The sequence below is a fragment of the Erythrolamprus reginae genome, chromosome 6 (assembly GCF_031021105.1).
Source record: "Erythrolamprus reginae isolate rEryReg1 chromosome 6, rEryReg1.hap1, whole genome shotgun sequence".
Lineage (NCBI taxonomy): Eukaryota > Metazoa > Chordata > Lepidosauria > Squamata > Dipsadidae > Erythrolamprus > Erythrolamprus reginae.
Window position 1 is genome coordinate 34,707,759 of NC_091955.1, and position 15,838 is coordinate 34,723,596.

General features: G+C 40.8%; 1 protein-coding gene across 1 annotated transcript in view; it reads left to right on the forward strand.

The window, feature by feature from the left end:
• Window positions 1-2,854: 2,854 nt before the first annotated feature.
• Window positions 2,855-15,838, forward strand: part of TMEM168 (transmembrane protein 168) — a 79,387-nt gene continuing 66,403 nt past the window's right edge. Inside the window, exons 1-4 of the mRNA XM_070755495.1 lie at window positions 2,855-3,020; window positions 5,411-6,675; window positions 10,840-10,982; window positions 13,210-13,484. Coding sequence (XP_070611596.1) covers window positions 5,539-6,675; window positions 10,840-10,982; window positions 13,210-13,484 — 1,555 coding nt within the window. The 5' untranslated portion in view covers window positions 2,855-3,020; window positions 5,411-5,538. The remainder of the gene's footprint in view (window positions 3,021-5,410; window positions 6,676-10,839; window positions 10,983-13,209; window positions 13,485-15,838) is intronic.

Consider the following 15,838-nt stretch of genomic DNA (forward strand, 5'->3'; position numbering starts at 1 on the left):
GCTCATATTAAGATTTACAAAGTGGTGATCAGGTCGACAAGACATGCTTACAATGTTGGCCTGATTGCACCTGTGGTCCTGTTTAGTGTGACTCGCTCCCTCCTTAATCAGGGAGGAGCTTGGGAGCCCTTGTAGGCTATTGCTGAGGCCTTTAACAAGTTTTTCGCAGATAAAATCGCTTAGATTTTAGAGCCGCCCCATGTCTTCGGAGAGGGGTGGCATACAAAGCTAATAAATAAATATAAATAAAATTAAAAATAGATCCGGACTGATCTTGACTCCAATTGGAGTGCAGAGTCGGCTGACGAGTCTGTTGAGGTGACAGGAGCTTGTCTTAGTCCACCTATTTGGAGCGAGTTTGACCTGGTGACACCTGATGAAGTGGACAAGGCCATTGGAGCTGTGAGTTCCGCCACCTGTTTGTTGGACCCGTGTCCCTCCTGGCTGGTTTCGGCCAGCAGGGAGGTGACACGGAGCTGGGTCCAGGAGATTACCAGTGCTTCTTTGAGGGAGGGGTCCTTCCCAGCTCCCTACAAGGAGGCACTTGTATGCCCCCTCCTCAAGAAGTCTTCTCTGGAGTCGGCCATATTTAAGAACTATCGTCTTGTCTCCAACCTTCCCTTTATGGGGAAGGTTGTTGAGAAGGTGGTGTCGCTCCAACTCCAGCGGTCCTTGGAAGAAGCCGATCTAGGCCCTCGGCAGTCAGGATTCAGACCCAGCTGCAGTACAGAAACTGCTTTGGTCACGCTGATGGATGATCTCTGGCAGGCCCGGGACAGGGGTTTATCCTCTGTCCTGAGGCTTCTTGACCTCTCAGTGGCTTTCAATACCATCAATCATAGTATCCTTTGGCGCCAACTGGAGTGGTTGGAAGTGGGTTCTCCTCCTACCTCTCTGATCGGTCGCATTCGGTGTTAGCGGGGTGTCAGAGGTCGACTCCTAGGTGCCTACCTTGTGGGGTTCCTCAGGGGTCAGTCCTCTCCTCCCTGCTGTTTAATACCTACATGAAACCGTTGGGTGAGATCATCCAAGGACACGGGGTGGGTTGCCATCAGTACACTGATGATACTCAGCTGTACACCTCCATCTGTGTCCACTCAGTGAATCAGTGGAAGTGATGTGCCAGTGTCTGGATGCTGTCAGGGTCTGGTTGGGTGCCAACAGGCTCAGACTCAATCCAGACAAGATGGAGTGGCTGTGGGTACTGCCTCCCAAGGACATGTCCATCCATTACCTGGGAGGGGGGAAATTACTGACCCCCTCAGAGAGGGTTTGCAACTTGGCCATCCTCCTCGATCCACAGCTGACTTTAGAACACCGTCTTTCAGCTGTGGCGAGGGGGGCGTTTGCCCAGGACTGCCTGGTGCACCAGTTGCGGCCCTACTTGGACAGGGAGTCTTTGCCCACAGTCACTCATGCCCTTAACACCTCGAGGTTCGACTCCTGCAATGCTCTGTACTTGGGCTACCTTTGAAGAGTGTTCAGAAACTTCAGATCATCCAAAATGAAGCCGCACAAGTGGTTTTGGGCCTTCCAAGACAGGCCCATATCTCGTCATCACTCCACAGACTGCATTGGCTGCCGATCTGTTTCCGGATACAATTCAAAGTGTTGGTTATGACCTATAAAGCCCTACATGGCATAGGACCAGACTATCTCTGAGACCGCCTTCTGCCGCATGAATCCCAGTGACCGGTGAGGTCCCACAGAGTTGGTCTCCTTAGGGTCCCGTCGACCAAACAATGTCGGCTGGCGGGTCCTAGGGGAAGAGCCTTCTCTGTGGGGGGCCCAGCTCTCTGGAATCAGCTCCCTCTCAGAGATTCACACTGCCCCCACCCTCCTTGCCTTCCAAAAGAATTTAAAAACTCATCTTTGTCACCAGGCGTGGGGTTACCAGGTCTTCCCCGTTTTCTAATATGATTTGCTGAATGAATGTTAATGGAAGTTTTTAAAATTAGAATTTTTTAAGGATCATTTTTATGTATATTAATTGGATTGTTTTACTACAGTCTCTTTGTATATGCTGTGAACCGCCCCGAGTCCTCACAGAGGGGTAGCATACAAATCCAATTAAACTCGAAACTTGAGCAAAATATAAATACTCTGCCTTTTATAATATTTCCCAAAATATTTCATTCTTCTAGGAGAGGGGTGGGTGCTACCTTTCTACAAAGCTTTGTAGGTTATCTCTGAGTTCTGTGGTCAGTGTTCCAGGCAATCTATTTCATCCAATCTCTTTACTTGTGTTGGGGGATAAAAAGACCCTTAGCCAAAACCCTCATCTGTTATTTTTCTCATTCTAGTATGAATCAATTTTTCTTAAACTTTGCAGTTTTAAGATGTGTGGACTTTAGCTCCCAGAATTCCTGGACTTGGGAATTGTCAAGAGTTAGAAACATTATACTAAATCATAACGTAATTTTGCTTGGTTTGGTTTGAGGATTTTTGAGGAACTTCGCTTCATCAGTTTATCCCATGAATCTTGTACAAATACACAGGCTGACTGCAACAAGATGCCACGGACTCCACTTGCGACAAAAGGCATCTTATTGCTTTTAACAATTAACCAATGGAACAGCTTGCCTTCGGAAATCGTGGGCGCTCCATCACTGGAGGTTTTTAAGAAGAGACTAACAGTCACTTATCTGAAATGGTATAAGTTCTTCTGCTTGCGGAGGGGCCGGGACTAGAAGATATTCATGGTCCCTTCCCTTCCCATTGAAAGGGGATTCAAACATCCCGCTTTGGAAGAATGAATGGCGTCTCTTTGCATTGCTATCAAGTCATAAGTCTCGAAGGAAAAAAAACTCCAATTAAAGTACTAAGCCTTCATTCTGCTGTTGCTGTTTTCTCCCTCCCGCTCAGCTTTCCTGCTCTGGATTAGAAACGTTGCTAGGCGTTCAAGGGGCAGAGCGATGCGCGATTTGAACCTTCGCTCTTCCCGTACCTACTCGAAACTCTTTTTGAGGAAGTGCTAAAATGGCGGCGGGAGGGGAGGTTTTGGGAGGAAGTAAAAGACGGTGAGTTCCGAGGAAACCGGGATACTAATCACAAGGGTGCCACAGTTTGATCTTCGATTAGAACAGAGGCGGGAGGTGGGCGCGGAAGCTGCTAAGAGACCACTGCCTCTTCCGGCTGCCCTAGTTGGCATGTGCCTCATAAAAGATGGGGGGGCGATTGCCCCACCTGGCGTTGCGGAAAAGGCCGTCGTTCTGTCCTCTCAGCCTCATCTAGCGATTGCCGAGCCGCTGCTTTTCAAGGCTCTTAGTTTGCCCGCAGCAAATAGTCGGTCTGCTGTCAAGGGTTGAACGCTGATTGCCTCTGAGCCGCTAAAACAAGCATCGTGCCCACCCGCCACCCTAGAGTCCACCTTGCCTTAACCCCGTTTCACAAACTTTCTTAAGTTCGTAATGGAAACTTTCCTCCCGTTAGCATTAAATAGGAAACACGCTTGCTCGTTCTTCTGCATACATCGTGGTGCATGTTAAAGGTGGGGTGAAACTGATATTTAAAACGGCCAAGACTTTAACTTGAAATGATAGATCATTTGTGTGCAGAAATAAATAATTGGTTTGGTTTCTTAATTAAAAAGGTTTTACCATCATTTAGGGCTGCTGAGACAAAGGAGCAGCAACAGCAGACTGTCGAGTTTTCAAAATAAAATATTACTGAGATCGCTTCTCTTTTCCTAATAAACCAAAGTGTATAACTACATTTTTGCATAGGAATGAGCATTTTGCATTACTCCTGTAAATCCTATTCCAGTTTAATAGTTTGATTAGTACTTGTAGGTTCTTCAAGAAATTTCAAACTAGTCAAAACGATATAGTTTTTCCCAGATTGGTTTAAACTTAAACTAAATTTAGCATAAATGTAACAGTATATTTCTAACACTTTAAGGATTATTTTCTGTAATTTTGCACACATTTTGGGCAGTTGACAGTTAAACTGTATACTGTATTTTATTATTCCATTGTTTTCATAAAGAGCCATCATATGGTGGAAAGGTTAAAAAAAAAATAACATCTTCATTTGAAACCATAGATAATCTTACAATGAATTTAGTTGTTCTCCAATAAATCTATCAATTCCAGTGGTTAGAATGCAATACTGCAGTCTAACTCACTGCTCACTCTAGGAGTTTTGAGTGGCTCAAGGTTTACTCAGTCTTATACAATATGCTGGCTCTAAACAGCTTAGAAAGGGCTGCAAAACATTGTGAAGCAGTATAGAAGTGCTATTGCTATACAAAATTAAAACAAAACTGAAAAATAGTAGAAAATTCAATTCACAGATAATAGTTATAAAATTGCATTTACTCAAAGGGAGTTTGCTTTTCCTCTTAGGAAAAAAAAGTCCTATACAGTATTCAAACTACAGCTTTCTTATCCTGCCAATCTATAGTTGCCAATACCAACTAAAATGAAATCGGGTAACATCCCCTCCTCCCAATAAATAAATATACATCTGACACACTGGTACGGTGTATAGCCATACTCTAAAAAGAACAAGCCCTGGGGCAGAAAATTAAATAATTATGAAATATTAAAATTGTGGCATAACAGGCAAGTGCAACTTACAGAAGTCAGGACAGGTAGTTTCCACAGTTGATTTTTAAGGATTTGAAGATACGAGATGAATATATAATACAGTACTTAAACTCAACATTTCCCCACAGATTTCTTCCAAATACTGTACTGCAAAAATGATTTTAAAAAATGACCCTATATTTTTGGCTGTAATAATATCATAAGGCATGAATGGTGTAAAAATTATGCTGGTGAGCTACGATCTGTCTGTATGATACATATTTACATGTTACGACATCAGTATACATACTAATATTTTCTCATATACACAGAGTTACAAGTACAGAGATTTTTATTTTATAGTGCTGCTTGATTACACTTTTGCAAGTTGGGTGGTCATATAAATACTTAAAATATATAAATAAATATCCCATATGTTTTTTGAGTGGAAATAAAACTGCGTGGAAATGTATAACAACTTTCCCATTTCATATATGGAAGACTTTTTAAAAGAACAACAAAATCAAAATAATGAGAGAAATGGCAAAATCAAAATGTGAGGGGGACAAAAAGTAAAAATGAATGGAATCTCCAAATGCCTAGGAACAATTAGGACCTGGTTTTTCCTGCTTCTATTTCAACAACATTACCTCTCTTTTTCAGTAAGAAATGAAAGTTGATTAACGTCATATGTAATTTGCAGAGTCAACCTGTAATATGAATTCACCTTTTGGATTAATATACTGTATTACTATATTAAGATTTTAATACTGTATTGCCTAAATTATCTGTTGCTGAAAAACAATATAGAAGGATGCAGACTTACTGTATCTGTTTGTGTGATACAATATATTATTAATGCGAAGTTGTATGTTTTTCAGATCTTCAGTAGTGACTGATAATTATAAATGAAACAATACTACAAGACTGCTTGTGCTTCATATTTCTTGGATGAAATCCAAACATTTATATTCTGCAAAGTGGATATAATCCCTACCAGTCTGCTTACATGTGTAGATCATTGCGTTACTGTTTTAGCCATTGTTTGTATGCAGCAATGACAAGACTGGAAGAAGCAAATCGAGAAGTGAACATGCATTCCTCCATACGCTATCTTGGCTATCTAGCCAGAATGAATTTGTTGGCAGCAATATGTATAGGTCTTTATGTCAGGTGGGAAAAAACTGCAGATGCACTAATACTCATAATTTTTATCCTTGGATTATTTGTTCTTGGAATTGCAAGTATACTTTATTACTATTTTTCAATGGAAGCAGCAAGTTTAAGTCTCTCTAATCTTTGGTTTGGATTTTTACTTGGCCTTCTTTGTTTCCTGGATAATAATTCTTTTAAAAGTGATGTAAAGGAAGAGGCAACAAAATATTTACTTCTTTCATCCATAATTATCAGAATATTGTATGCTTTCGTGCAAAGAATATGTGGTTGTGTTCATCATCGGCCTATTTTACTGACAACGATTGAAGTACTTGAGCTGGTTGGATTTGCAATTGCCAGTACAACTATGCTGGTGGAGAAATCCATGAGTATCATTCTATTGATTGTGGCTTTAGCAATGCTGATTATTGATTTGAGGATGAAATCATTTTTGGCAATTCCAAATTTAATAATTTTTGGAGTCTTTTCCTCTTTGTTATTTTTTCCATCTTTGCACATACCAACAAATCCATTTCCCCTGGGATGTTTTTTTAGTTGCTTAATAGCGGATCCCCTTCTTGATGTTTACTTCAGTGGACTTTCAGTTACAGAACGTTGGAAACCTTATTTATATCGTGGTCGAGTTTGCCGAAGATTCTCAGTCATTTTTGTTGGATTTATTGAACTATTTTTTTTCATCCTTTCAGCACTTAAACTAGGTGATTTGGATCTCTGGTACTTTGTAATACCAGGCTTTTCCATTTTTGGCATTTTCTGGATCATCTGTCATATCATTTTTCTTATAACTCTCTGGGGATTTCATACAAAACTTAATGACTGTCACAAAATATATTACACACACAGAGCAGACAATAATAGCCTCGATAGAGTAATGGCATCTAAAGGGATGCGCCATTTTTGTTTAATTTCAGAGCAACTTGTCTTTTTCAGTCTTCTTGCAACAGCAGTTTTGGGTACAGTATGTTGGCAGGTAGGTTTTAATATTTTTATGATCCTCTGTCAAACTGTCTTTAAAGTATGTGTAGCAAAAAAAAGATTTAAAAAGCATTATACTTAAGGGTTTTGACAAAAAATAAAGAGGATGAAATATTATGCCTTGAAATGCACCCGCCATGCTCTGTTTATTTTTGTTTATTTCATTTTTATTTCACCTTTGTTACTTTTACAGGTAACTCGAGTTGTTAAACTTGCTAAATACTCCTTTCTCCTGTTTTTTCCCCCCTACAAGAACTATGTAAAAATTTCATTGGGCTAAAAAAAAAGGACAACCCTTTTTATTGTGTGGACTACATTTTATCATTTGTCTGATGGTCAAGCAATGATTTGGTGACACATCATAAAAGTCAGTGCAGAATCTTTTCAGCTGATGGAAAGAATGTTTGGGGGATGGATATTTACTTTCTGCCATTTTAATTTGTTCAGTTAAATTTGTAGATGTACATTAGTATTATATTTGGTGCTGGTTAATGACTGCAGTAAAGATTTAGAAGAGTTATTTAAGATGTAAATACTGTAGATGGATTTAATTTTCCATTTAAATGACGTCATTAGTAGTTGCCATCCTAAAAGTAATGAACTTGGAGTTCATATATTGAGGTTTCAAGGTATATTCACATTATGACTGGGAAGTGAAAAATGTGCCTACCATGTCTACCAGAAGTTGGGAAATGAGCCGTTTCTGGCCTCAAGAGGTTCTCTGCAGAGGCAGGGGAGGCCATTTTTGTCTTTTCCAGGCATTGAATTATAGGTATGGGCTCTCGCAACTGTGCAATAGTATGCATGCATGCACTTTTGGCACCTGAGGAAAAAAAGGTTCACCATCATTGGCCTATACCATTTTAAACAAATGGTTGTCCAATCCCTTCTTAAAAACTTCCAGTATTGAAGCAGCCATAATTTCGAAGGCATGCTGTTCCACTGGTTCACTGTCATGTCAGGAAATTTCTCCTTAGTATTCTGTTGCTTCTCTCTTTGTTCAGATTCCATCCACTGCTTATTTACTGATGCTGTGGAAAATAGATTGACCCCTGTTCTTTGTGGCAGCCCCTAAAATATTTGGGGGGAGGGGAGAAAGAGAAAGAAAGTGGTAGTAGAAGATAAGCTATTCCTCTATATATCTACAACAGGGGTGTCAAAGTCAAGGCCCAAGGGCTGGATCCAGCCAACAGGTTGCTTAGATCTGGCCCACAAGGTCACCCTGGAAACAGTGAAGGACCAGCCTGTGGTGCCTCTGCCAGCAAAACAGCTCAATTTTTGCTGGCAGAGGGTTGTAGGAAGCTGTCGCAACTGAAAATGGAGTTTGGGAGCCTGTTTTCACTGGCAGAGTCCTCGGACCAATACAAGGGCACCAGACATGAGTGACGTCGAGCTAGCTATGCCCACTCAGGGGCCCTGAGATCAAATACAACTCTGATGCGGTCCTCAATAAAATCAAGTTTGACACCCTTGATCTACAAAATCTCCTTACAATTTAGCTTGTAACAAGATATGATCAGTTTCTCTTCTTTTTTAAAAGTAAGTGATTTTTATTTATTTTCCCTTTGTTTTTACAGACCTTCTGTAAATGTCACCTCTCTTCTCTTACCATTCTTATTTCCTTCTAGGAAGACAGGCAATATCTTTTAGTTTTATCAGCTGTTTGTCTAATGGGATGATTGATTGAAGTTATACCAATTTTAGTTTCTCCTTGAAAGATAGAAGATCTGTAAGCCAAGTTGCTGTTAGAGCAAGTTTGATAGTTAATTTTTGTTTAATTTTTTATTTATTTCTTTATTTATTCATTTGTCCAATACACAAATACATAGGAAGAAAAATAGACATGTAGTAATATATATAAGGGTAAAGTGAACTTAGAGCAGAGGATATATGAAAGAAAGAAAATATATATGATAAGTGAGAGAAAGGAAAGACAATTGGACAGGGGACGAAAGGCACACCAGTGCACTTATGTACACCCCTTACTGGCCTCTTAGGAACCTGGAGAGGTCAATCGTGGAGAGTCTAAGGGAGAAATGTTGGGGGTTAGGGGTTGACACAATTGAGTCCGGCAATAAGTTCCACGCTTCGATAACTCGATTGTTGAAATCATATTTTTTACAGTCAAGTTTGGAGCGGTTCGTATTAAGTTTGAATCTGTTGCGTGCTCTTGTGTTGTTGCGGTTGAAGCTGAAGTAGTCATTGACTGGTAGGACGTTGCAGCATACGATCTTGTGGGCAATACTCAAATCGTGTTTTAGGCGCCGTAGTTCTAGGCTTTCTAGGCCCAGGATTGTTAGTCTATTTTCGTAGGATATTCTGTTACGAGAGGAGGAGTGAAGGGCTCTTCTGGTGAAATATCTTTGGACATTTTCAAGGGTGTTGATGTCTGAGATGTGGTATGGGTTCCAGACAGATGAGCAGTAGTCTAGGATGGGTCTGGCAAAAGTTTTGTAGGCTCTTGTGAGTAGTGTGAGATTGCCTGAGCAGAAGCTGCGTAGGATCAGGTTAACAACTCTAGAAGCTTTTTTGGCGATATTATTGCAGTGGGCTTTAGCACTTAGGTCATTCGATATTAGTATTCCAAGGTCTTTTACTGAGTGTGGGTTGGCAGTGAGAGATTGTTTATTCAGTTCGTATGTGCGGTTTGGATTCTTTTTGCCAATGTGGAGTGTAGAGCATTTGTTGATTGATATTTGAAGTTGCCCGGTGTTAGACCAGTCTGAAACAAAGTCCAGGTCTTTTTGGAGAGTGAGTGTGTTGTCAGTGGTGTTGAAAAGTTTCACATCGTCGGCAAAAAGAACACAGTTGCTTTCGATATGGTCACAGAGGTCATTGATGTAGAGAATGAAGAGAGTAGGACCTAGTACGCTTCCCTGGGGAACGCCACTTATGACAGGGACGGGGGTGGAGATGGCGCTACCAATTTTGACAATTTGTTGCCTGTTTGACAGGAATGCAGTAATCCAGTTGTGGAGGAGTCCTGAGATGCCATAAGATTTGAGTTTTAGGAGTAGTTTGTCATGGACCACTGAGTCGAAGGCTTTGCAAAAGTCTATATAAATTGCATCAATGGATTTTCCTTGGTCGAGGTGGGTAGTCCAAATGTTTTTGTAGTGAAGTAGTTGTAGGTTGTAGCTCCTTAGGTTTCTCTGTATTCTTTTCATCAACCTCGCTCGTCCCCTTCAATTTGTTTCTAGCCACAGAATCATAATTAAAACCATTTAACAATGGTTTCTATTAATTTCCTTATTTTTAGCATTACTTCATTACATTTGTAAAGACTAAGACAGGTGAAGCTGGCATCAATAGTTTTCAGCTAGGGAGAATTGTTACATAGATGTATTGCAGCTGCCTCGTAAGCCGCCAATAAACAGGACAAGTGTAAGTTAACTGGGTGACGGGAAAAAAGAGTGTATGCTTCTTTCCACTGCAGTCGTATTGTTCATTAAGAATAGAATAGAATAGAATTTTATTGGCCAAGTGTGATTGGACACACAAGGAATTTGTTTGGTGCAGATGCTCTCAGCGTACATAAAAGAAAAAGATACATTTGTCAAGAATCATGTGGTGCAACACTTAAAGATTGTCATGGTCAAATAAGCAATGAAGAAACAATCAGTATTAATAAAAATCTTAGGATACAAGCAGCAAATTACAGTCATACAGTCCTAAGTGGGAGGAAAAGGATGATAGGAATGATGAGAAAAACTAGTAGAAATAGAAGTGCAGATTTAGTAAAAAGTCTGACAGTGTTGAGGGAATTAATTAAACATTTGCACTGACTCAGCCAAATATTTACATTTTTTTATATAAATGTTTATTTATTATTTCATGAAAATGCATGTTTATATACAAATATTAATACTTTTAAAAATCAGAAATGCAAAATTCTACTGTATTTCTACTGTAAATACTTGGCTGATTTTATGCACATACTTAATAAGCCTTTTCAGCTATATTTTGTAAAAATTGTAGTGCATACCATTGAATCTTTTGGGAGGTGAGGAGGTTAGGACCAAATCAAGAATTAGCATTGCATTTGAATCATGTTTAAAATATTCTGATTTTAATTGTTATGTATTTCCTTTCTCATTTGCAAACTGATAAAACTCTAATTGTATGCATTCAATTCTTACAACAAATTCATTTGTTGTAGAAATCCAATGGAATCTTCATGAGTGTTTTTTTGATTGTCTTGCCCCTTGAATCTATGGCTCATGGGTTATTTCATGAATTAGGAAATTGTTTGGGCGGCACATGTGTTGGCTATGCAGTTGTGATCCCTACCAATTTTTGTAGGTAAGTGTTAATGCAAATACGTGTTATTTAATATACAGTATTGCAATAATATAATTATGCTAATTTATCTACTAGATTTTTCTCCTTTACATAACAATCTGAGAAGTTTAAGGAATAATGTGAATGAGTTGATTTGTTATTAAAACTGACATAGTGAGCACTTTAAACTTTAAGAAAGAAAATAGTGGAAATACTAATTGCTTTTTGTTCTGAATGGAATCATTCCTAACAAAATGTTCAAGTCATATTTTTTTAATAAAATAAACAGCATTCCAAATGAAGGTCTATCACTATTATTTATTTCCTTGGAAAAACTCTTCTGTTCACACTGATTTGGCTGTTTACATACTTTCTACAATAGTTTTGGATTTGGAAGTTTGTAACTGTCTATCGGTGTTTTATGTGTCATCTCATCTTTTTGGGAGATAAGTAATGAATGAGACTAAATATGCAGAAAAGATTCTAATAATTCCTTGAATAATCTGTCAGCTAAAATTAAAACTGATAGAGCATGCTTATGGATCATAGAATAATTGGTGCCAATGTATGTCTACTGATTACAGCTAGGTTTTCTTGAAATGGCTATTAATGTTTGAGCAAAACTATTCCTGTTTGCATTTTCACTTTAAGTCTGCCTCTTTATAAATACTGTGTTTCTCTGAAAACATGGCCTGGTCCAAAAACAAGCCATAGCCCGATTTTCATGCCTGTGCCTGATATAAGCCCTAACCCCAAAATAAGCCCTAGTTAAGCCCCGCCACCATCTGGTTGTATGAGGTCGGGTGAGGTGCAAACTAGGGTGGGGTAGATGGAGCTGCCCCACATGCTCCGCGCCCGCTTACCTTAGGACACCACAGCCACACCTGCCATACCCCAACACTTGTCATGCCATTGCCTAACTTCTGTGGCCACTTGTGGCCAGATGCCATGAGGCTCATAGCACCAGTGCCACTGATGGGGGGAGGACATCATGTGGCTCATTATGCCAGTGCTGCCACTTGTGATAGGATGCTGTGTGGTTCATCGTGCTCTTATCACCACTCGCGGCAGGATGCTGCATGGCTCATTGCATCGGCGCCAATTGCAGCATCTCAATTGTGGCTTGTGCTGGTGGCACCTCCCGTGGCGGAATGCTGCAAGACTCATCATGCTGGTGCCGCTACTCATATACGCAATGGCACAACACACCACACAACATCCTGCTGCGAGCAGTAGCACCGATGTGATGAGCCTCAGGATGTCCTGTTATGAGTGGTGCCTCCGGCACGATGAGCCACGTGGTGTCCTGCCACCACCAATACGATGAACCATGTAGCGTCTTGCCAAGAGTGCTGGCATGGCACAGAAAGCCACACAATGTCCTGTCACAAGTGGTGGCACCAGTGTGATGAGCCATCTGGCTTCCTGCCGTGAGCGGCAGCACCAGCACTGTGAGTTGTGCCAGGGTGGGTTTTAACTTACCTCGCTGTCCATTCACTTCCTCCCATGCTGTGTGATCGCACTACATGGGCTGCCGCATGGCACACATGTGCAAGGGCAAAAAATCCAAGAACCCCCCCCCCCCCAAAAGCCGAAAACAAATGGCAGCCACATGCACAGTGCCAGAAACTCGGCTTCTCTGCATGTGCAGAAGAAAAAAACCCTGGATTTTTTTTTAAAAAAAACAATCTTTTTTAAAAAGCAAAAATATTTTTAAAGAAAGATGGCAGTGCCCATGGACTAGCATGGTCCAAACCATTTCTGTGACATAATTGTGATGTCACCAGCAGGTTGCTACCGGTTCAGGTGAACCAGTCCAAACTGGGAGGAACTCACCTCTGAGCTGCACAGTGTCCTTCCGCGATTGGCAGCACTGGTGTTTTGAGCCGTGCAGCCACAAGCAGCTACAGAAGTCAGGCAGCAATGCAATAGGTAGTGTGGGAGGTGTGGCTGCGGTGGTCCTAAAATAAGCGGATAAGACATCACCTGAAAATAATACCTACTGCTCATTTTGGGGCCAAAAAAAAAAAAAGACCTGGTTTTATTTTTGGGGAAACACAGTACCAGAAAGCAAATAGATATTCATAGTTAACGTATCGTTGAGAAATAGGACTATCTTAAAAACTATGTCCGTTGCATGTGATATCAATGAGACACAGAACATTTCCATGATTTAGGCTGCTAATTTAAGCCATTTGTAACTGAACATTCATTACAGTGTTTTCAATTTTTCTTCTATTTCCTTCAGTCCTGATGGGCAACCAACATTGCTTCCACCTGAGCATGTGCAAAAGCTAAATTTGAGGTCAACAGGCATGCTTAACGCTATCCAAAGGTTTTTTGCATATCATATGATTGAGACCTATGGCTGTGATTATTCCACAAGCGGACTTTCATTTGACACATTACATTCTAAACTAAAGTCATTTCTTGAACTTCGGACATCAGATGGACCTAGGCATGATACTTATATATTATACTACAGTGGTCATTCTCACAGCTCTGGGGAGTGGGCACTAGCAGGTAAGTACTGAATATTATCAAATTTATGAATTGCCCATCACTATTTAAGTGACTCTCAGTGATTTACAAGTAAAAAAGCTATAAATCCCCTAAACCTCCAAGAAAATAGACAAAGTTAATTGTCTATTAACTTTGCATTCAATTCACCATCACCCCTGAGGTTATGTTCCACTCTTGGATCCCTGTGGCAGTCAACAGAGCTGGTATTAACATTCATTGACAGAGTCAGGTCTTAATACTGTGCTTCTTTCATTTATATATGGGTCATTCTTTGTCAAGTGGACCAAGTGTCCATTTGACTGATTTTTGCAGCCTTATTTGAAAAGAAACCATCACAAAAACAACATATGTGATAGGGAAAAAATGTACTCTTTCTAATGAAATAAAAATGAAGATGATTGAAGGTGAGGAAAAAAAAGAGCTCTTTCATCACCTTCAATCATCTTCATTAGAAAGGGCATGCTTTTTTCCTATCATATATGTTGCTTTTGTGATAGTTTCTTTTCAAATACAGTAATACCTCATGATATGAACTTAATTGGTGCAAGGAGGAGGTTCATAAGACGAAAGGTTCGTAAGATGAAACATTGTTTCTCATAGGAAACAATGTAAAGTCAATTAATCCGTGCAACCAAAAAAACCCCCGCAAAAAAACGGCTTTTGGCGACTGCTGGGAAGCCGCGCGGGTGTTTTAAAAGGTGACAGCCGGCCTGGGGGGCTTCCCAGCAGCCCCCCGAACCCGGGTTCAGGGTTCGGGGGTGCTGGCAAGCCCCCCAGGCCGGCTGCGACCTTTTAAAACACCCGCGCCGCTTCCCAGCTGTCTCCTGAAGCCGAACGCTAAAGCCGAATTTCCGCGTTCAGCTTCGGGAGACAGCTGGGAAGCGGCGCGGCTGTTTTAAAAGGTCGCAGCCGGCCTGGGGGGCTTCCCAGCAACCTCCCGAACCGAACCCGGGGTTCAGCAAAATTTTGCCTCTTCTTACGAACTTTGTTCGAGTTACGAACCGGCGTTCGGGAGGCTTCTGGGAAGCCCCGCCGCCCGGCTGTCACCTTTTAAAACAGCCGCGGGGCTTCCCAGCAGTCTCCGAACGCCGGTTCGTAACTCGAAAAAAATTCGTAAGAAGAGGCAAAATTTTTCTGAACCCCGGGTTCGTATCACGAGTTGTTCGTAAGACGAGGGGTTCGTATCTTGAGGTACCACTGTACGGCTTCAATTTCATCTGGTCCACTTGACAAAGAATGACCCATTTATATGTTTAAAGCTCATTTAGTCTATCATTTTCCTTTTTAAAAAATCATCTTTATTGAGAATATGTACAGAAAAAGGCAAAGAGAAAAAAGGAAAAAGAACACATAGACACTAAATTTTACTTAGTACAAATTGCATAATGGCAAAAAACCATAGGTAAAAAAACAAAATTATATACATATATACAGTTTAAAGAGTGTCAACCTTTCTGTTGACTAACATAATGCACAGCCTCTTTGTAGTTTACTGTAAGTATTATTCTACTATTTACTATTTTCCTGTTTAAATGTACTAAGCCTAGTTTTAACATCAAGATTATATAGTTCAGTCCAAATGTTTTGAACTGTTATTTTGCAGAATTTACCTATCTTCGCTTATCATTTTCAGTGGATTTATGGAGCAAGTCAGGGGTGGGTGACTGCCTGATTGGGGGGTACACAGTGGGGTAGCGAAAATGGAGCTCCACCCCAGAACACCCAATTTGCAGTGAAAGATGTTGAAAGAAAATGCAGGGCGTCCTGCATAAGCCACTCCCACAATGTGGTCGTAAAATTTTGGTAGCCCTTCACTAGAGTGAGTATTTGAATAATGTCTTCTTCTTTTGTGTTTTCATATACAGTTCTGTCCGCTGCTCTCTTTAGAGAAAAACAGCTTGTAAAGTCTTCTTGTTGCAAGAAGTTCCCTCGCGAGAAGAGTTGCTGTAGTTTGCAAGCTTTTTTCCCCTCTAAAGATAACAGCTGACAGACACATAGAGTTGTTAAACTCCAAGTAAGACGCTGTTCCCCCTGCTGAAGGGGTAGCCGCACATTCTCCCTGAGGCAGAAAGGTCACAAGAGCTTTGATGAAAACCAGCGCCAGCTCTCGTCAAACTCTTGCGACCCTTCTGCTTCAGGGGGAACATTTGACAGAGAGCGAAACGGCCTTTCCGAAGGCCAAAAATCAGCTGGCAGCACACACATGCACGCTGGAGCTGACATAGCGCAATGCCTCTCGTGCCCTGCAATATGGTTCTGCGTGCCACCTGTGGCACGTGTGCCATAGGTTCGCCATCATGGATCGAGGGTATTTGTTCTTTGAAAACCGTATTTTACTTTATCTTTGGTAGATC